This window comes from Diadema antillarum, unplaced genomic scaffold, assembly GCF_040938485.1.
Source record: "Diadema antillarum isolate AM-2024a unplaced genomic scaffold, OU_Dant_1.0 scf00000001, whole genome shotgun sequence".
NCBI lineage: Eukaryota > Metazoa > Echinodermata > Echinoidea > Diadematoida > Diadematidae > Diadema > Diadema antillarum.
In genome coordinates this window covers 286,860-309,495 of record NW_027270890.1, presented here as the reverse complement: position 1 = coordinate 309,495, position 22,636 = coordinate 286,860, and the positions used below count along the sequence as shown (strand labels likewise).

The 22,636-nt window shown below is 38.2% G+C and overlaps 1 protein-coding gene across 5 annotated transcripts in view; it reads left to right on the top strand.

Moving 5' to 3' along the window:
- Positions 1-22,636, top strand: part of LOC139716028 (ETS translocation variant 1-like) — a 91,025-nt gene that overhangs the window by 20,235 nt on the left and 48,154 nt on the right. For all 5 annotated transcript variants that reach the window (XM_071627688.1, XM_071627883.1, XM_071627825.1 and 2 more), the window contains exons 4-5: positions 9,229-9,276; positions 16,517-16,579. In XM_071627688.1, coding sequence (XP_071483789.1) covers positions 9,229-9,276; positions 16,517-16,579 — 111 coding nt within the window. The remainder of the gene's footprint in view (positions 1-9,228; positions 9,277-16,516; positions 16,580-22,636) is intronic.

The following is a 22,636-nucleotide window of genomic DNA, read 5'->3' as shown; positions in this document are numbered from 1 at the left end:
ATTCTTCTTTCTAATGCAAATTCAGTATTATTTAAATAAAGAAGAAAAAATAACTTCAATTTTATTTAGGGTGAAAAGGTAAAGAGAATAACAGGAAATCTGTACAATACTGAAGCTTATTTCTTCACATTGTGTGTTGCTTTCATTATGAAATTAAAGGTGTATACAGGGTGTTTTTTTTCCCCTTCAAACATAAAAGCTTCTGTTAGTCATTGCATTCTAGAAAATATGATCATCTGAAACTGATCATGTTTTCTGTAAAAACACAGTGTACACTGTATGTTGTTTTTTTGCCAAATTGAACATTTGGTATTGGAGGAGATAGAATTATTGATTCTGCATTGTGTGTTCTGTGGCACTGTAGAACAGGAAGTGTTCAATTTCCCAACAGTGTCATTAATCTTTAGAAAGCAGTCTAAAAGAACAGTATTTGTTGCAAAGTGCTGTGTGATGCACCTTGTTTTGAAATCTTGTATTCAGTGCCTCGGGGTAGCTTTGAGAACACTGATAAAAAGAAAATTAAAGAAAATGGCGAAAGATTGTGTTTATTCAAAGAGTAATTTTGAATCTAATGCAAAAATATATTTATATATATATACAACAGTATGTATATATATTTTATATACATTTTGTATGGATATTATGCTTATAAATGTCTTCACAGACTCACACACACAAATTGTTTTCAGTATTCTTACATTTTTAGGTTGAAAATGCACATTGATATACAATTTACATTGTTTGATTCTACATAATTGATAGTCCTACAGTAGCTATCAGTTATCATGGAGATTTGTATTTTGCTTTTTTTATGTAATGTCTTAGGTTTGCAGTTAAGTTTTTTTAAGCACAAACAAAATTATTGAATATAGATTTTTCATACATCGATCATTTTAAAAAGATTTCTGAGGATTTTTTTTTTCTCTTTTTTGAAAGCAAGAGGAGTTGGGGCTATTTTATATGACTACATTGTATATAGATACTCAATCAAGTTTATACACTGTATTAATAATCTGTGCCGTGCAGTGTTTGGCTTGCAGCCATGCAAACACGGCTTTAGTACACACAGCTCCTTGTAAGTTTTGGCCAGCAATGTGTATGATTGTCTTGGCAGCAAAACTATGGTAATGAGCTTGACTAGAAACAACATTTTGATTTAAACTACTGTTGACATTGACTCAGCCATGCCACCCCATCTGTGCAACTTTCCCCATACTAGTTTGGCAAGTTTTAATCTGTAGTGTAGACAGCTCTCAGACTGGATCAGAGTAGCATGTGACAATGGTCTTACAGTTCAAGCCACTGAACAAGTTTCACAGGGCAACAGAAGTTCGGTCTTCATGTACACCTTTATGAAACCTCTGAAAGAAAAAGAGAAGAAAAAGGGACATTATTTCTTTGACGAGTATGGCAGTACCATCATGGCTCTCTAATATTGCAGTTTGGATATTGAATAGGTCTTACACTGTACATTCTACATCAGTGCATTATGCCATTTACTCCAAAGTGCTTTGATTTTGTTGAATTTCCTATTAAAAGTCAGCTGATGTTCATGAAAGTAACTTGTTAAAATATGGTAGGGCCTACATTATTGCCTCCCAGAACAGAAGTGCATTGTATACATCGTCTTCAAAGTTTGGAAACAGCAGATGTTTTTTTCTTGAAAAGGGATAGTATGAATTTTTTCATGCTGTTGCTGTATTTCTCAACTGAAAACTCAATGACCCATGAAGTCGTCTTTCAAGTCCAAATTCACAGATTTTTATGCTCTCCAAATGTGTGGCAGATACAGTAGTTGCAATATCATGAGATATTTTTGCCAGTTGTGATGATGTTATTTGTCCTTTTATGCCTAGTGTCTCACTTTTTTTTTTTCTTAGTAACTCGAGGAGATCAGTAGAGAAGTTGCAGTACATGTGGAAATTACACCGTGAGACCTGTGTTGACATTACGTCATGATACAAATTAAGCCAGCATAAATTTACACATGAATAGATTCTGGAGTGGGTGTGTGGTTACCATGCGTAGAATAATGATATCACACCTTTGGATCGATGCACTCATTTTTGTGTCAATTCAAGGCCGACCTGACAGGCAACTATCAGTTGTTTTTCGTTTTCATCCATTATGCTTGTACATGTATTTCAGATTTCATATTTGTCTACCATACAAGTGAACAATAGAATAGCCAGTGCATGATCACTGAGTAATGTTCTCTTCTTTTCTCTTTTTTTAAATTCTAAAGTTCAGTGCAATCCATTTACTATCTACAGGAAGAACAGACACACATTCTGAGAACTATCCTAATGATAATGTAGTTGTATGGGGTGCTGTAGCTTTGTGCACTCATAGTACAATGATGAAGAAAAGCAAAGATGAGTTATATGGGTAAGCATGGAATGAAATAGTCCTGCGAAGTGTACATTTATGGTTGTTGTTAAAAAAAAAAGATGCATGAGAATGGACTGTGGCAGAAGTAATGTATACACGTAGGTGGATAAAAGGTAATTGTGTGCCATCATGTGGCACAATGTTCCTTATTCAAAGTACAAGGTTATAGGGTTTATTTTTATGTGAATTTCAAAGAAATGCTCATTATATTTATTCTTTTTTTTCCTAAAAGTACAACAAATGAAGATTTCAGCTGAAGATATTTCACGGTCCCTAGACCCAGACAATCAGGGTTTTCATGATCACTGCCCAGCCATCATAATTGTGTGATGTCATCGATGTACTGCACATTTTGGGAATGTGGAAATACTCATTGCAATCATGCTGCACTATGACGGCAGCAAGTGCGCTGTATGTCACTGTTTGAAAGCCCATAGTGACTCCCATGAACAATTGTATGTATCATGTAAAGCAGGAGCAATCAATTAGAGATGAGGTCTTTAGCCCCATCATGAGTCTACAATTGTACGTACATGTACATGTAGTTTCCCCATTACATCAAGACAGACTTAAAGGACAAGTCGACCTTCATAAAGATTGAGAGAATGCAGCAATACCGGTAGAACACATCAGTAAAAGTTTGAAGAAAATTGGACAATCCGTTCAAAAGTTATGAATTTTTGAAGTTTCACTGCCACCATTGCTGGATGAGAAGACTACTACAGCCTGTGATGTCACATGCATAGAATGATATTTGAGGAAGTATAAGGAAAATTCAACATATTTTCACTTCTCTTGCATAATGATAGAGCACTTGACTTGCCTCTTTCAGAAGGCAGGGGGAATAATATTACCTTTAACATACATAGTGAGACGAGGGAATGTGTTTATACTTTTTTCAAAAAATGAAAATTTGTGGAAATCTCTGTATATTTTCCTGATATTATTCTACGCATGTGACAGCGTGTACTGTAGTAGTCTTCTCGTCCAGCAGTGACTGTGCAGAAACTTTAAGAATTCATAACTTTTGAATGGATTGTCTGATTTTCCTCAAATTTTCAATGATGTGTTCAACTCAATTTCATTCACTCAATCCTATTGTACATGTACATGTTATGTACATGTGAAGGTGGACTTGTCCTTTAAAATAACACATAGCTGTCGGCAGGACAAATTATAGGTGTTGTAACTGTTCCTGCACGTTGAAGATGAAATGAATTAACAAGGCGGGCTCAAGTTCATCCATGTCATTTTGGAAGGGGGGGGGGGGGGAGGGACTGGAGAGGACGAAAGAGAGAGAAAAAAAAAATCACTGTTTGTTGGGCCGTGGATAACAAGTGTAATCAATACCTCAGAGAGCACCGTAATCGAATGAGCTGAATTTTCTGGTAAATGAATTTTGAAGAGTACACAGTAAAGGGCAAATTCAATTGAGCCGGGAGGAATACCAATACTGGAGGGACGGAGGAGTGGCGACATTGATCTTCTGATAGTGTACAATGTAACTCAAGTATGAATTCATCCATACCAGCAGAGGGACCATCAAATTATCAGTTATTCTTGACTCCGTGTTTGTTCCTTATGTGCTGGGGCTACATGCTAAACTTGATATGCAGTACCGCCTTAATCCCAGAGGCAAAATTGGTGCCGATAAGCTCACACATGAGCACACCAAGGGAAATGTTTTTTTCTTTCTTTCTTTCTTTTTTCTTCCTTGAAAATGAGTTTAGATTTTATTAAAGTAATGCATCAAAAATAGGGTAAAAACATGAAAATAGACAACACAACCAAAACATAGACAGCACAACCTAAAGAGAGACAGCTAATATCCAGTTTATTGTAATAGTAACTCTTCAAAAATTGTATCATCTGACAGGAACTGCAGTTGGCATTTATATGCTTGAAATTTTTCTTTGTGTTGAAACTTTTTCATCCAATGTAAGATGGAGATGGAAATTGAGTACATGCTTTTGGTATTTCCACTAAATAATCATACAGACCTGTTCTTTCTTGGGACACTCTACACAGTGTACGTGAAAACATGTTTTGCTCAGATGCCACAAGTTTGTACAAGTTTCTTTGCTTTGTTTTGTCGAGTGTACAATGTAGAGACTACAAATGTAAGAATTCAACATATTCGTTGTATTCCATCTCTAGAGTGATGGAAATGCACCATTTTCTGCTGAAGAAGGTGTATACTGCAGTACATACTACAATGCTTAGACTATGCCACGGCAAGCTGTGTTCACACACCTTAGTCTCTGTCAGATGCTCAAGCCTGTATATAGCTCTGAATAATCACCCTCCCAATGCCGCTAGTATAGTCACATCTGTACAAATGATATGTCACAGTGAAGATGAACTACATGTTTGCTTTACACATGTACAGCGTGCGTGAAGGTGTAGGGATTGCGGTACAGCACAAACTTGTGTGTTTGATGGTTGTGTGGCTCTGTGTGTGTTGTTCGTGTGCACAGTGATTGTGAATTGGCCTCAAGAGTGAGTGATGCATTCCCAGACAGTTTTTACCCTGCATCAACCCCCTCAGGACAGCTCTCCATGTTGCTTAGGGTGCATTGTCCTGGGTGTTAATTGTCTGTGAAGGGATCAATGTTTGAATGTGCAGGTCACATCTAGCCTGGGGGGGGGGGGGGGGAGGGGGATCTAACATCCTGACTGGTTGTAGGTTGAATTTTTATTACAGGAGAAGGAGGAGGATTGTGCAATGGGCGCTCTTTTGGCTGTAATTACCTTTATATGAATGCCTTAATATGGATTCAGTGGAAGACAGACTGTACTTGACACAAACAGACTAATTTCTACTGTAAATGGTTTGCTGACCGTCATTCTCATGTGCTGTGGTGTATCATACTGACTACCGTACTGTATGTGTATGAAAGCAAGAATGTTAAAAAATAAGAAGGAAATGTCACAGCATAATCTCATTTGTGTGATTAATAAGAAATCAAAGTACGTTGTAATTTGGGGGTTCTTCCCGATAGTGTTCTAGGGTTTTTGTGGCCTTACTTTTGACATACCGGTACAGTAAATGAAAATTCAGCTTATCTGTACCCCCCCCCCCCCCCTCCCCCATCTTGGATCAAATCATTTCTAGTCTACCTCCCATTCTGTAGACCATTTTTCTCACCAATTGTTGATTCTCACCTTAACTAGCACTGGAAGTGTAGAATATTTTGTGGTGAGAGATATTTTCTGGTTTTCCCTTTTCCAGGTGCAAGTCATTAAAAATTAATTGTGTTGTCTGTGGCAATATGTTGTAGTCATGTGATTGTGTCATAGTATGGTGGTGATTCATGCTAGAACTGTGTGCTAAAGGTACAGATTATAATATGCTCACCATCTCAATATTGACAATCAGTGTATCATGATTAATTCAAGGCCAGGTTTCATACACAGTAGGCTTTATACAGTGTTGAATTTTATTCATTATGGCATTTAACAAGCTCATTAAAAAAAAACAACCTAAGTCAGGCTTGTGATGTGCTTCACCCTTCAGTGGGGATGTCTAGCAATATGATTTATAAACAGCAAATATAAACATGAACTGATTCAAAAATTTCATTGGATGATATGGGAATGTGGAACTATGGTTGTACATATGGAACTACTTGACAATTTGAGGTCATAGTTTTGAATTTCAGCTGCTTTGGGGTTAAAAGTCTGTGAAAAAAACATGTAAAAGCTATGACTGTATGCATATAAACCAAGCGTTGTCTTGTCATCAGTTTTTGCTGGTAGTGTGTACCTACAAAAATTTTTTGATACACCATACAGGAGAATTTCATGGTGTGTAATATGAGAATATCATGAAGAATTTATGAGCCATTCACAAACACTATGGACAAATACTGTGCACCTTTGATCCCATGTTCGTGTGTAGACAGTAATTGTAAAGTTCCAGAATAGGCTTGAAAATAGACATCTTTTGCAAGAAACAATCCATAACTTGCCCAAACATCAGGAGTTTTTAGAATAAAACAAATCATAAACAAAATTGTAATCATGATAAGTAATTTTTAGATAAAGATGAAACAAAACTGAATGAATTTTAAATTCATAGTACAATACATAAAACTATGGCAATAAATTCTGAAATGGACATTTAGGGCCAACTGTTATGGAAGTTGGAAGTAATTTATCATTCACAAGAAATATATTGTATTGACAATTTCTACTATCACTACGATCTATGTAATGGCAACTATGAATTGTGAGATTATGTTTCTATCATATTTTTGGCTGATTGACGTTGAATTATCGTTGCTCTGGTTGTTTCATTTTCGTCTACTTCAAAACATGAGTGTAGATTTCCCCCTTACCCCTTTCCCAACCAAAGGAAGAGCTACACATGACATGTTTCAAGTTCAGCAATGGAATTTGATAATGATACCACACAGTAGTCTTGAATGGGCTCATTTATTAATTCCCTTGGTTCAGATGGTATAATGTCAGTAGCCGCATTTACACTTACTAACATCGCGATTTTAAAAATCGCGATATTTTGGTTCCACCGTTTACACTTGCGCAAAAGCAGGCGAAGTTTGAGCTTCATGAAACATCGCGATTTTTTGGTCGGTAGTGCGCATGCGTAATTTACCTGTTTTCAACACGGTAGCTGAGTGGAAGCGCGCGCTATTCTGTTCGTTTTCACTGCAGTGCAGTATATTTTGATCACAACGTTGAGCCAGGGCTTTTTATCAGTACAATGCACACATAAATTTGTGCTTCTCGAGACTGTTTACTTACGGTAAAACTATATAGCTTGCTATATTACATACGTAGTAGGTGTGTAAAACTTCATCTACAGCAGCATTCAGGAGGATCATGAAATTTCGCCGATATGACGAAAGTGGGAAGTGAAGACTTTGAAGTTAGGACTGGTATCTTAACAGGCGACAGCAAGAACTTACACTTGTTACGTACTCCTGAGTCCTGTATTCCACAAACAACGTATATATATCGAGAGCAGTACGGCACTCCCACAATCTGAATCAACGCACTTCTGGGAGAACATGGTGTGATGATACGTGGTTGGAGAACTTCAGGTTTGCTACCAGTAGTAGTTTTCACGTACAGTGTACTAGTTTCATCAGGGAGGGTGAGGTGAGAGACCACGAGCCGACCGAGGATCGGCCGTTCAGACCTGTGGATGTACACAGCTGTCTATACCGTGTACTAGTACTCTGGCCAGTGACCGACGTGCTCTCTACACGTTCCAAAGAGGGATCGGGAGCGCGCGTAAACTCCCGGTGCAATCCGATACTGAGAGTCACGTGATGAAAAATCGCGATATTTCTGCAGCTTGGGTTTACACTCGCTAACTTCGCCTCAAACTTCGCGATGTTTCAAAAAATCGCACTCCGGCTGGCGATTTTTCTGGCGATGTTTCGAGGGCATTTGGGTGTAGTTGCTTAGCATCTTACACCCAAATGTCGCGATTTTAGAAAAATCACGATTTTTCCAAGCAAGTGTAAATGGGCCTAGTGATGAAAGTTTCTCATTGAACACATCCCTGTCACATAACCTCTAAATGACATGAGCATTGAGTGATTGAGAAATGTTGTTTCTAAGAATTCTGATCAAGCCTCCCTTTTCCAAATACTGCGTGGGAAAAACAACTTGAATAATTTAGATTATGTTGCACAAGTCTGGGTGTGCTGATTTCTCAGGCAATAAGTTTGACATGGCATGACAGAGAACGATCGAGGTGCCTGATTATTCCACAAGCTCTACTATATATTGTACACTCTCTTCTCTATTTTAGTTATGTAAAATTTATCTTCAGATTTTTTATTTTATTTTGTAACTTAATTTAAAAAAAACAGATGAAGGAAAGTTAATTATGAACAACTTATGACTGTATGCATGACTGAGAATGTACATGCATTGTCCAGCACATTGCATTTTCTTTGTACATTGTGGCTCTGCAATGGATTGTATCCTGGCCGTCAAACTATATGTTGTACTTGAAAGCATAAAATACTTGCAGTTTCTGTGGTAGCGATTGGACAACCAAGCATTTCATCTGATGTAATGGTGATTATAATATGAAATTGCAATACCTGTAATCTGCACATGAAATTAGCTCGGGGGAGGGGGACTTCAAAATGGCGTCACTTTATTTGTTCATGTTGGTTTTGAGTATTCAATATTCAATATTCAGTATTTCAAAATTCTTATTGCAACAAAAGTTTGATTTGAGTATCAAATGCTCACCTGTATTGCAATATGTGTTGGGCTAGGTCTGCAATGCCTTGATTTAAATGTTTCTATGAAAAATAACATACACTAGTCAATATTTGTTTTCTGTGCTGTTTCAACATATTCGTTAGAATTATCCAGAATTGATTGGTGTCCATCATACCAGTTACAATAGTTAGCAATGTGTTACATGTAAGTGGTTGTTGTCCTTCACAAGCAATTCATATTACATATTGTTAATAGTATGCAATGTATCAAAGTACATAAAGCAACATGAATTTTAACTGCCATCCATCAGCAACCAACCCAATTCCTGTCTACGTGTGATTGTGGTATGCTATCATAGAGACGTATAATTCAAGTCCTCTTATTTCTTTTTATTTTCATTTCAAATCATTTAAGTCCAGTTGTGGAAAATATTGCATGCTCTATGGCATCACAACCACATCCTCACCAGTGAATTGCAGGTACAGTGTAGTTCACATATGATATGGAAAAATGAGTGGAAAGCATGCATACTAAGTCTAAATACAAAGTACCAACATACTGAATATTCATGGTTAACTGAGTGTAACAGTAAATTAAAAACATTTGTTTTATATCTTTCAATTTCAGAATTATTTCATGACTTGGATCTACTGCAAGAGGAGTGGCTGGCTGATGGTAAGTCTTCCATATTGAGGCCAAAGTTTTACACTATCATGATACATTCCATTTTGCTTAAAGAAACAATTCTGTGTGGCATAGAAACAAGCTTGTATACCTGCATACTTGCATATCATCGTACTTTGCATTCAGACTTGCATACGCTTGTCTGCTTTATATAGTGCACATACTGCACATGCAGTGTGTCTTTGAATGGAAGGATATTGTTGCTCATGGGAAGTATTATTAAGGTTACTGATCAAACTTTAATGAAGGCAGGCTGTTTCATCACTCTCTCATGTTTGTTATAATTTATTAGATTTTCTTTTTAATGAGAAAATTAACCATGCATGTCATAGACACACATTTGATGGCTTGTCATGAAAACTGATGCCGTCCAGAATGAAAGTAGGTAAGAGTAAAGTGTAGTTTGCTACTAGATGGGCTGGGGGAAAATGGTTGAAGCTCCTTGTCCAATACCCCAGTGCATCCCCCCACCCCCCTCCCCATCAATTGCTTCTTGCTCTTTTGCCTGGGGAAACATGCTCTCAAATATCTGCATGTTTAACAAGTATATATATTAATGAATATTACTGCATTTAGAAGTTAAGAAGAGGGAAGAGAAAACCAGAGAAGAAGAAGAAAGAAAGAGAAGTGAGGAATCACCATGCAAAGAATAAAATAAATGCTAAATGAAAATAATACGATTTGCTTGCAATTTCAGTAATGAATGTCGCCCAAAATACTTTCCTTTCAACGTGCGGAATTCTAGTTTTCTTTGTGAGCACGTTTGTGTATGCTGCTATAAGTGTTTAATAATTATATCACTTGGGATCATTGCGATGAATATAGGTTATCAGAAATTATTGCAAGAAATTCAGCGACTCATCCCTTTCATAGAATTTTCAAATGTCACAAAGTTTGATACATTTCCTCGAGATGTTTGAAGTCAGCCCAAGACTTGCATTCAAAATGAAATGTGTTTACACCTGCACTTTTATTTCTGCCATCCATTAAAAATTAATGAGATGGCAACCCCACCCTGTTCTGTGTCAAGTGTTTTGCTCTTGTTAGTCCACATGATCTTGTGGAATGCAGAAATAAAAATGCAATAAATGTCATCAGACCACTTTTTTGTGGGCGTGGAAGGGGGGGGGGGGGTGATTACAAATATCCAAGGCCATGATTGCATCATGCAGATAATAGACTAACCTGCCTGATATGTTGCATTACAAGGACAATCACAAGATATGGTGTGAAACGAAGTGCAGCTGTCTTTTCCTATCAAAACTGTTTTTGTCATGCCAGTCCTATCCATTCTTGCCAATCCAGACAGTGCTTGCTCTCTCCTTCTCCCCCATCCTCCACCCCCATCGCCCTTTCTTTATTTTCTCCTCCGCTGAGTGGAAGAGGAAATATACTATTGTCAAAGCCCAATAAAAGAACCTTTCAACAATTGTAACATAGTCTCATTCAGAAAGAAAATGGTGATATTTGGTCAGGGAACCAGTAGGTAATCAGAGAGTCACACGACGGCAGTTGCATAGAAAAACTACCATTATTTTGATCATCACAGTTGGACGGGGAAAAAAAATGCAGAAGAGGGAAAGGGGAAAAAGAGAGTACATAGAGCAAGAGTCAGCAAGACAGAAAAAAGAATGAAAAAGATGGGGGGATAGGGGAGTACATGTAGGCAAGAGTGACTGAAAAACAGAATGGCTGAGAATGGGGGGGGGGGGGGGGGGGGGGTAGGGGTAGCATAAGAATGCAGAGTCCCAAAGCCCATTTACAAGTACCATGACAGCCAGGTTATTTTTATGCCCTTTCAAAAGTTGTTTACCCCAAACCCTCTGGAGCTGATTTGCATATGAATGACAGTAGGAAGTAACGGCTTAGGGATCCCCTCAACTTTCAGCACCTTTGCAGACTTCTTGAGAAGGGAGGGGTGTGGGTTGTATGACTGACAGAAGCAGAGAGAGGGAGAGAGCGAGCTTGAAGTAGGCCTATATAATATCAAAGCAGAAGGAACTGTGTGAAGTTTTTCTAATGACATCATATCATGTTGTGATTCTCCATAGGCAATTCTTTGGAATAGATTCTGTGAAGAAAAAAAGTATATTTACTTAGTTATGAAAATAAATAAATGAAATTGTAAAGCCTTTCTGAGAACAAACATATTTTTCATCAGATCAGATCCTTTTTTATTTATAAGACTTTTCCCTTTTCCAACCAATGATGATTAATTAGCTGTAAACCATACGTCATGCTCATATTTTTTCCCCCCTTCACATCATGCCTCAGGTATTATAGGATGTCTGTTCTTCCATGGGATCTTAAAATGCAAAACAGAAAAAATCCATTTTGTTGGTTTCTCATAACTTATAAGTCATAGTAAGACACAAGAATACAAACTTGTCATAAAGGTCCAGTTTACCTTTGGGAGCAGTGATTTAAAAGAAAATTAAGATATCACATTTAATTCATATGTGTAGGTCTGTTGTATTACAAAACATCCTACCATATAAAATTTTTGCAATAAAGGTAAAAATATGAGGAGATATCAGTGTTATTCTTAATAAACCATAACTGTAGACGGTTAAGTCTGGAAACATTTGAATTATAACTATTGTTCACATTTTGTGTATTTAGCAATACTTAAGATTGTATGGATTCAGTTTTTTACAGTGGTTGTTTCTATCCCTAACTCACATTTTAGAACTATTCTAAAGTACTAATGCTGGGTTTTTGTTTCATCTGCAAATGATAAATTATGCCTTTAAATGTTCACATGGAATTCCAATGCCTGTCACACCTTGTAAGTGTGTAACTGTACTTGAAGAATCCCATATCAGTCAGGCACTCTTCTCCAAGAATATAATGGGGGGGGGGGGGGGGGTAATGCCCTGTGCTTTCAGCATGAATCTTCCCCCCTTTCATCTGTACTGGGCCTCATGGTATATATCTGAAATATGAAGTTTATGGCTCTGAGAGCTACATGTACAAGTCTCACCACGATACATAATTGTTATGTTCATGAAATACCACAGTTCAATTCTCTCTCTCTTTATGTATCTGTCTTGTTATTCTTTTTTTTTCATCCAGCTCTTTTTGCTCATGATATTTCAAGGACATCTTGTTATTCGACATTTTCTGAGTGAGAGTTTCAAAACCTGTGATGAAGAAGACTATATTTGGGTCTTCTTTGTGTGCAGAATACCAGAAGCATGCTCTTCTGATGGGCATGTACATTTCCAAAAGATGTCCATTAGCAGATGTGTTGTTGACATCAAGCTCTTATAGCTTTGATAATTCTTTGGGGTTTTTTATCTTTTTGTTCTCTGATTGAGTTGTTGCTTTTTCTATAAGTTTTCTATGGCTTTTGTGTATGTTTCTGACTCCTAAAATATTTGCATTTATGTGGAAATTTCCCTTCAGATTATCATTGAAAACAAAACATGTAAAACATCTGCTATCTTTGTCCTCTGGTTGGGTTGTTGTTTTTTTTCTTTAACTTTTCAAAGGTTTTTGCATACGTTGTATGTTTCTGACTCCTAAAATATTTGTATTCATGTGGAAATATCCCATAATACTATTATTGAAAACAAAGCATATAAAATATTTGCCATCCAATGGCAAGCTTAAAAAAAAACATTTCAGCCACTATTTTGTATGAATCCACTCTGGTATTGATGAAGAGGAGAGTCTGCAGGTTATGTAAGCCAGCATGAAGATGAAAAGCAAACCTGTTGTCACAGCCAAGATGTTCTTATAGTAAAACTCCTCACCTAGTATGTAGCAATAGCACTCTTGAAACTAGAGGCTACAGGTACACTGTAGGGCCTACCTTCTAAAATGAGAAGTTGTTAAGTTACTTTTATCCCAATGATAAACTGTTGGGCTGTGTGCCAACAATATAGCTCCAGTAAAGTTGGTTGTAAAATTGTTTATTGAGGAAAGACAAGCCAAATTTTCATTTTCATTTTAAAGGCTGTATGGTAATATCTGTTCATTCTTGATTCTGTTTACAGACTAGAAATGAACTGTCCAAATGTCAGAAATTTACTATTCCTTTGGCAGAAGCATTTAACATAATTAGGCCCTGTGATGATGATAATGATATCTTGATATTTACTTCAAAAAAATTATCATTTTTTTAATCTTAATTCAGATACTCAACCAATGATTAGGCCTACTCATTTTTGTACATGGGCCAATAATGCATAGTGCAGTGGTACTTGTGTTGCTCCTGCTAAGCAGTGTCTGAGTAAGCTGCACGTGTATGTACTGCCTGATTGATATCATTATACTGTTCAATACTGTAATCAGAAAAATAATAATGATGAAGTGAATTACAGGAGTTACATTGTATTTCAAGGATTAGCTTTCATTTAATATTCTTCTGAAATTACTAACATATCAAATATTCTGGTGAATAGCTGCAAAATTTACTTTCATCCATTTTCTTTTTGGTAACCCAGGGTTCAGTGCTTAAAAAGAAAAAAAGAAAAAAAATAATGATAACAATAATAATGATGATGATAGTAATAGTAGTAGAAGTAATAATAATAATAATAATAATAATAATAATAATAATAATAATAATAATAATGATATTGAATTGACAAAATAGCAAATTCTAGATGGTATACCAGTATACCACAGTACAAAATACCCCATCATGCGTTGATCAATGCTGTTTGTTCGACCTTTTTTTTTTTTGGGGGGGGGGGGGGGGAAAAGTCCAGGAAAAAAAATTCTGCCAAATCATGTTGGCTCAAGGGATAAATCCAGGGCAGAAAAACCTGCTGTACTATGACTGGAGATGTCTTTCTGGCCTTGAGTCAGGTTGGAGGACATGATTGTAGACAGGCAGTGGATGTGGTCAGTGCTGTGGTCAGATTAGTTTCCTGTATGTGGACACGTTGTGGATTAAATGTGTCTGACAGCAAAGGACTGAGCTCCATAGAGGTGGACATGTATACATAGCAATGCTGTTAGCTGGCTCCTCTGCCTATTGATGTGCTTGATTTATTTTAATGTCAGGTACCTTACTTCCTTTATGTGATTCTAGAACATATCAAATAATGTGAATCAGAAATCCAGTGCTTCAAAATGTCACCGAACTGTTATGTCAGAGAAGGAACATCATAGATACAATTGTACAATGCATGTTCTGCACACCTGGACAGTATTACAATGATACCAAGTTTACATAAACTTTTTTCCCCCAAAGTTAGACATGAAGACATGACCGAGTGGCAGTCATAATTTGTATTGATGAGCGAATCTTAACTGATCTATTTGCCAAGATTACAGAAGAATTATAAATCCCTGACTAATCAGTGAAATCTGTCAATAAACTATACCAAAGCAAGAAACTTGAACCTGTTAAATACTAGCCACAAGTAGTCTCTGGCAGATGTCTGATGGAAAACACCTGTAAATAACACAATCAAATTGTCTTCATTGGGTTTAAAAGAAAATATGTACAGAAATTGCTATGAAAGAAGTAAGAAAGTAAGGCTGAGTTTGGTTGTCAGTACATGCAGGGAGATGAGATAGAGGGAAATAATACTTGATAGTAATATGTACATATTAATCACTTGTATAGCATCCTGTGGGGACATGAGAACACATTGTCCATTCAGAGAAGATGTTTTTGTGGAATAACACCTGGAATGTCCTTGTGATATTTTCCTTTGATTATAGATAAGATCACTCAAAATGTTTTCATATTTGCTAGTATTTTCATTTGAGGATGCGGTAGAATCTGAGTGCTAGCTTGAAATCTGTCAAAACTGGTAGTCTACCGCCAAAAGCGGTAGAGTTGGCAACTAAGCCTATGTATTTTTTTTTTCTGTGAATGCAAAAATTCAACGGACATTTCATGCTCAAAACAACAACTGAGGATAAATAACATGTCTGTCCACAGTCATGTGACCATTGATCAAAATGTCACATGATATTCTGAACTGGCAGTCATATGACAAAAAAAACCCACTTTTTTTTCAGTATAAGTCTGAAGTCACTTCTTGCTAAAGAATTCAGTGGTCTACAAATTTGGTGCATGTTTCCAATGGGAATATGCTCTTTTGTCTTGAAATGTTGCTTTTGAGACCCATAAGGGCTTTTTACACTTGTGTTTCTTAACCCCGGACTTTCTCTGACCCAGGACTATCGTTAGTCCTGTACCAATTTTTTCAGCTTTTTACACTCGCCAATTAGTCTCGTACTATCTCTTGTCCGGGGCTAAGGAGAAAACTGACCTTTTTACACTCGTATTTCTTAGCCCCGGACTTTCCAAACCACATGAATATTCATAATTACGCTGTGTACTGTACACGTACACGCACGCACCGGCAGCACTTGATTACCTCGTTTCTGATTGGTCAGTGAGGGTCGGACTTCGTCTCCGTCGCTTAGCCCAGGATTATTTTTTCGTTCTGTTTACACTCACTTGCTTGGCACCGCAATTGCGGTGCTAACCCCTGCTATTTTGCAGGGCCAGATAGTACCGTACTATCGGTGGGGCTAGCCCACTTTGGCAAAAACGAGTGTAAACAGAAAGTGGGCTAAGGATATTCCCGTACCAACGGTAGGGCTGTGGGGGGGGCCTTAGCCCCACCATTGGTCCGAGGCTAAGCAAAATTTTACAAGTGTAAAAAGCCCTATACAGTGCCTGGCCTTTGTCTCTAACCAAAATGAAGTCCATCCAGTAACAAGAACTGTGTCTCTTCTTACACTATACAGTTGTACATAAAATATATGTCTCACCAAAGACAAAACATGCTTCTGCTCTGTTCTGTATTGGTACATATGCATATGGGCCAGAGTCTTTGCACTTGGAGGACTGGAGGTATAGAACCCTTCATAAAAAAAAAAAGAAATAGGAGCAAATTCCATCATCATGTCAGTTATATCATGATTCATTATGGCATTAGTTATATTGGGTTTGATGAAATATAGCCCAGCTTTATAAGGAAGTTTTGTTCACCAGCAAAATAAAGAATACAAATCCCCAACTATGAGATAATTGCTGCCTAATTGCATGTAGCCCCCATAAAATCTCCCAAAGAGCATAAATACTTAGTTTAAACTTTTTATGAATATGTAATGATGATACATAATCATTTGTTTTGAACTGAAATAGAAATATACTGGTAGCATATTTTTGTGATGACTTTGATGTATGTCTGAAATGTTGACATTGTTTCGGTTCCATAAAAATGTAATTCTTATCCTGTTCTTTCTCTCACAGAATATGGCTACGGCGCCGAATCCGAGCCGGAACAGTCAGTGCCAGACTTTCACTCAGAAAACTGTAAGTATGCAGATATGATATTTTGCCACTCAACATGCAAGAGTACCTTTTACTATTAACTGTTAAAAAGATTGCTTTTATTTCCATTGCACAGAATTTTCAAAAGCCTCTTCATGGCAAAATTCGTATGTGCTCCTTTGATTAGCAATACATTCCAGACGATTAATTTCAGTGTTTCTATTTGCTATTTACAGAATTTTGATGCATTTTTTATTTCTGATTTTGTGGTTAAAGATTCATTGAATTCAAGATCCATCTAAACTTTCTCCGATAAAGAATATACTTTCAAAGTGTTTTGAATGTTCATCCAAAGCATCGAAATATTTGACTAAACCCAGAACTAAGAGTTTGTGGTGAATGTGTGCAGTGACATTGATTTCTATCAAAGAGCGTGTTTCTACTGAGAGCACCTCACATCCCTGGCATCGCCACGAATTTTGTCCAACGCAGCACCTCGTATTTTACGACCACTCGAGCTGTTTCTACTGAGCGATAAAATACGAGGTGATGCAAAGGTGACGTGCAAATGCGGCGATTCCGGAAGTCAGGTATTTTTAAGTCACAGATTTCGGTCACGCGCGCACTGCCTGTTAATACGATCCGAACCCTGCCTGCTTTGCTACAACTGCGTCGGCTATTTTTTGATTAGCCATTTCTCTTCGTCTTCCCATCCAATTATTATATTCAATATACCCCGAACTAACATACTGATATCCTGCCACTGACTGATGAGAACTCTTTGGAGATCGAGGGTCCAGTTGAGATTTTCTCAAGGCTGCGACATACTAATGTGGTACTCTCGCGATTCGAGACAATATAAAATGAAATAAGGCGGTGTAAAATCAAGTAAGTGATGAGGGCTTAGTAATGCAATAAGTTAGGCTGTTAATCACGCGAACAATAGACGATGAATGCCACAATTCACATGTAACGTAACGTATACACAAGCGAGTTGGTACAAACAAAGCATGATGCGAACACGGTTGCTGTGTGTACACACGTATTTTGTACACATGTGTCGAAGGAGTGTGTGCGATGAACTGATTGAAAAGCGCGGGGAGAAATTCTAGACGTCCGATACACCACGAATTTCGCTACCCGGTGTGTTTCTACTGAGAATCGTCCTTCGCGTCACCACGCATCGACCACCTCAATAGATGGACGACGGAGCACCTCGCATCAGCCGGCATCGGCCACTACCCGATCTGTTTCTACTGAGGAAAAATTCGAGGTGTCACCACGCATCGGCCGGTATCGGCCGGCATCGGCCGGTATCACCACACATCGGCTGGCATCACCTCGAATTTCCGTCGCTCAGTAGAAACACGCTCAAATATGTGCTTCTTTTGTAATACAACATGTATCAATCTTTTACTGTGCATACACATAACGTACCATCACATAATTTGTATGTATGCAAAAGTGCTTGAGCAAGCTGTTGCAGTGTTTGATTTCCTTGGCTTAGATGTATATGTGTAATTCGACTGCAGTTTAATTGTCAGTGCAAATGTACATGAAAAAAGAGCTTGTGTATAGAGAGCCCTTGATAAAAGTTGTACATGTATACATTGTGTAGTCACCATGTCAATAATCTATGTGAATTAATAAAATGAGGGAACAGTCCTAAGTCTTTCTGCTGACTCGCTTAAATTTACAAGAGAATACCATCTCTTTGATGATACTCACCAACAAACATCTCTTTACAGTGGAATAGAAAGGTGACAACTATCCATTGATTCATGAAATTCAGCCTTTTTTGATCCTCACCATATTGGTACATTGTAACATCTATTAATGTTGCCATACCCTTGCCTTGTGGGTGTAAGAATTGGTGGGGTATTCGCCTCCTCAGCCACAAATTTTCCGGGATTCCGAACCCATGATCACTTTCTCACTTTGCCCCTGTGTGTCATTGCATGTTACAAGGTCTGCCCACAGGTGTAATGCTGTATAACACACTGAGGCTAGCCCTGACTAGATTGGGGCAGGTTGATAGTGATGGATCCCACATAATGAGCCGCAAACTATGCATTTGTGTTTGTTGCCATTTTGATGTTTTAGTGTGGGGGGTGGGGGAAGGGGTTTAAGATTTTAGTAAGTGTGGTTTTTTGCTTGCTCTTTTGATGGAAATGAACAAGGTTCATTAATTTTGTGGTACACGCTTAACTTTTTTTGTATGTGTGTGGTGCAGGCAGGCACATGTAATCCTTTCATATCTTACTGCCATTTGAAATCATGTGTGTGAAAAAGAAAAAAAACAAACACCCAACTAAGCAACTTACAAATTACCTTAGGATGATATGGAAATCTTTCATGTGTTCTTTTGTAGGGATGTGTCACTTAATAATGTATGTGCATGAAGATTGAAGTAACACTTTGATTTTCATTGTCCTCGTCAGGACTGCCAATCTTGAATACAAGTCAGCGAGTGAAGCAAGGGGGGGGGGTCAGTGTTGTGGGAGGAGCTTTCCCCCCTTCAATGGTAGGTTTCAAAACTTTGGGCTTTGGCATATCAAATCCTTGGAATATCAGGGATCTTGGAGACTTTTTGTAAACTTTCTATTTTTTTTTTTTGGGGGGGGGGGGTGGGGGATGGGGGGTTCAGAGTGAAAATTCATGTATCAGAGTGACCCAGTATTAAGACATTTTTTTTTTTTTTAATGAATTCTATGAGTCTTGTGCAGATTGCATGTGAGTGTGGCAGCCCTGCCTCGTTTCTATTCATGAGAAGGAGCAACCACTGCATGAATGTCAATTGAGTGGAAGACATTTTGTCCTGAGGTTTTGATCTTCCACGGTATCTCCCTTTAAGTGTTCTCTTCAAACTTTTTGATGAGTTCATGTCTTCAATCAAACATCTTAGACCAGGCTCAAGCCATTATATATGGCACAAAGCACAATTGTTCTAAAAAGAGAGCTTGTTTTGAGAGCCGTTCCAGTGATTTGGTGCTTCCTCATGTGTTCACCGCACTTCCCAATGACACTTCAGTCTTCCACTGCCCATGAATGAAAGCGGAAGGTAGTTTTTTTTTTTTTTTTAAACTACATGTGTTCCTAAAAAGGCAGTGTTCAACAATGTTTCCCATCTGAAAATCTGAGCTGCATGATCATACTCTACATGTTATCACTCATTTACCAGTCTATGATATTGTGTAAATATGAAATATGGAAAATGTAAGGGTTGAAAAAAACAACAGATGGGCTGAAATGCTTCAGAAGGTTAAACTCTGCAGTTAAACTGGATTTACCTTACTCAATATCATATCCTATATTATAAACAGTAGACCTATTGTAAGAATAATCCAATGCAGGGAATTGTCCATTAGCATTGCCATAATTGTTCATACCATAGATTCCTAGTGACAGTATTATATGAAACGTAGTTATGCCAGAGCATCATCACACTGTTCAGATAGTGAAGTTCAATCATTCTTAAGTTGAGCCACTACCAAATCAACATTCTTTTAAGAAAACTTTTTGCTTGTTAAACGCACATTACATGACACAACTTGTGGTGCAGCAAACTATTGCATTTAGTTTTGAGAATAATAAGTTTCTATTTCTTTCCATCCATTAATAAAATGTCTATATTCTGCCAATCCTGCTTGTTAGAAATACTGCAATGTGCATGTCGATTCTGTTATATTCCTTGCTGTTCATCTCCTGGTATTCCAAGAGACCAGGTCTGAGAATGGAGAGACTAGCCCTAATGACCTCTGGTTCAGAACATGTTTACCTAATGCCACTTAGAAAAAGGATGTTTTTGTGATAACTGAACTGGAGTTTGGGGGTGGGGGAACCATGCTTGTTTCTGAATGGAGACTGGGAAGAAGAGAATGGAAAGAGGAAACAATTTATTTGTCATGGTTGAATTGGCTTTGACTGGGTTCTGATGGAAAGGATTTTTGTGTTGAATAGGTTTCTGTGGTAAGCCAGTCTCTAAAACATCTATTGTTGACCAGGGTAGGTGCTAGAGTAAAGGTAGGTGCTAGCCTGATCTATCCTGCTCTATGGATGAAGGCATTGAGGCAGTTAATAAGTTGCAAGAGTCTGGTGGCTGAGTCTAGATAGATCTCTCAGTGAGGATCCTAATCAACTCCTGTTGTATTTGTCAAGATGGGTTTCTAGTGTTTGATCTTCAAGATACCACAGTTAGATCCAGAAGGCATTTTACATAAGTTACGTTCAGACGGCAGGCCCAAACCTCGAGGTTAGGAAACCTTGAGGTTTAGCTCTTGCCCCCTAACTACGACGTGTGTCCACACGACGAATCTTAACCTCGAGGTTACGAAACCTCGAGGTTAAGCTTCTGCCCCCCGTAACTACGAGTGGGTCCCACTCGATGTTAAAACCACAAAACCGGAAGTTTCAGCCCACACTGCTAACAAGGCGTCTATTTATTCTTTAGTCCAACCCTGTCGGACTCGCTTACACTGCAGAGATAGCACTGCACTGATGACTTTATGCCTTCATGAAGATATTCGTCGAAAACATTTTTTTTTAAACGTCGGAGAAGAATATAGAATACAGTAGCGAGTTCGACGTGTTCAGTTTCAGAGATCAAGCGCATGGGAAGAAAAGATGATGTTGTTGTGTCGTGCGTCATAGGGTTTTCACGTGTAGTGTATTTGTGGTGTACGTTTGGGAGGTTGACCCGGAAGCAGAGGGAAATTGTGGGGGCTGGAGTTTACGGCGAGGTCACTCTTAACTTCGAGTTCGTTGTTTTTTGTGTCCACACGGTGCTTAACTACGAGTGGGGACCCCCCGCGGCTCGTGGTTAGAGCGCTAACCATAAGATTTCTCGTGGCTCGAAACATCGAGCAAACCTCGAGGTTTGCTAACTACGAGTGCGTCTTCACGGTCCCTAACTACAAGCTCTAACCTCGAAGTTTCCTAACTTCGAGGTTAAGGGCTCCCGTCTGAACGTAACTATATATTCTATTTGTAGACTTATCTAACTCTTGTTGACAAGGAAGGAAGAATAAGTTGTTTTGGTGTTATCACCCACTCCACTGCACAAAGATGACAAGACTGCCATTCTTAAACTAGATTGTACAATGTATGACTCCATCTTATGTTTTGACATTACATTGTCCTGATAGTATAGAGATGCAGTAGTAGTATTGTGAATGCATGGTCATGTAGACTTGTAGGCGACCTACCGCATTAACTCTTAATGTGCCAGGCCCAAAACCCCTAACGTGCCAGAGGTTTTTACCTAACGCCAGAACGTTTCGAAACTGGACTGACAATGAAATTTAAAACCGCCATATTTCTGAAACTATTGACTGTTTTGAATTGAGTTCTACACAACATATATCAAGAAATGTTTGCTCTTTCGTGTCATGCAGTCAGTTTGCCACAATATCTATCTGAATCTGAAATATTGCAAAAATATTTGATACATCAAAAAAATTATTAGAAATTTGTGTGTAGTATGGAAAAAAAGAGTCAGTCTTGTTTTTTCTTCAATGGAACGCTCCCTTGACTCTGTGAGAAAGTTTTAGAGCAACATTTCCTCTTTCAAATGATAACAAAATTGCCTTCTAGAATTGTATGATTCCAAAGATACTAGCAGTTTATTTTGTCTTAGCAATTTCTCTTTCTGCCTCAGTAATTCATTCCCAAATCTGAGTCCTTTAGTCCCAGATCCTGTATTTGAAACTAAAGTAATTGTCCCGGGCCCTGGAATAGTGTCTTTTGTCCACCTGAGAAGGAAGAACCTGCTAATCCTCCTTTTGTCTACGCGGACTGCGGGTGGGCGTACTCTATTGAAATCGGCAGGCCTTTGTCCACGCGCAATTCCTATGCTAGCGTGGGGACGATTTGTGACGTTCACCAAAACAAAAGGATGAAAGACTTGACCGACGAACGAAAGCTGACCCTCTTTGAGGGACAAAATCAAAGCAGCTTCCCGCAGGACAGCGTCCAAGCGGAACAATGCGAGTGGAACCGCATAGACAATACACGCAGAGTCAGTAGCATACACACGCGTGGTTTACCTATGAGACATTTGATCCATACACATCTCGCAGAGGGTGCGCCCGCTGCGGATTT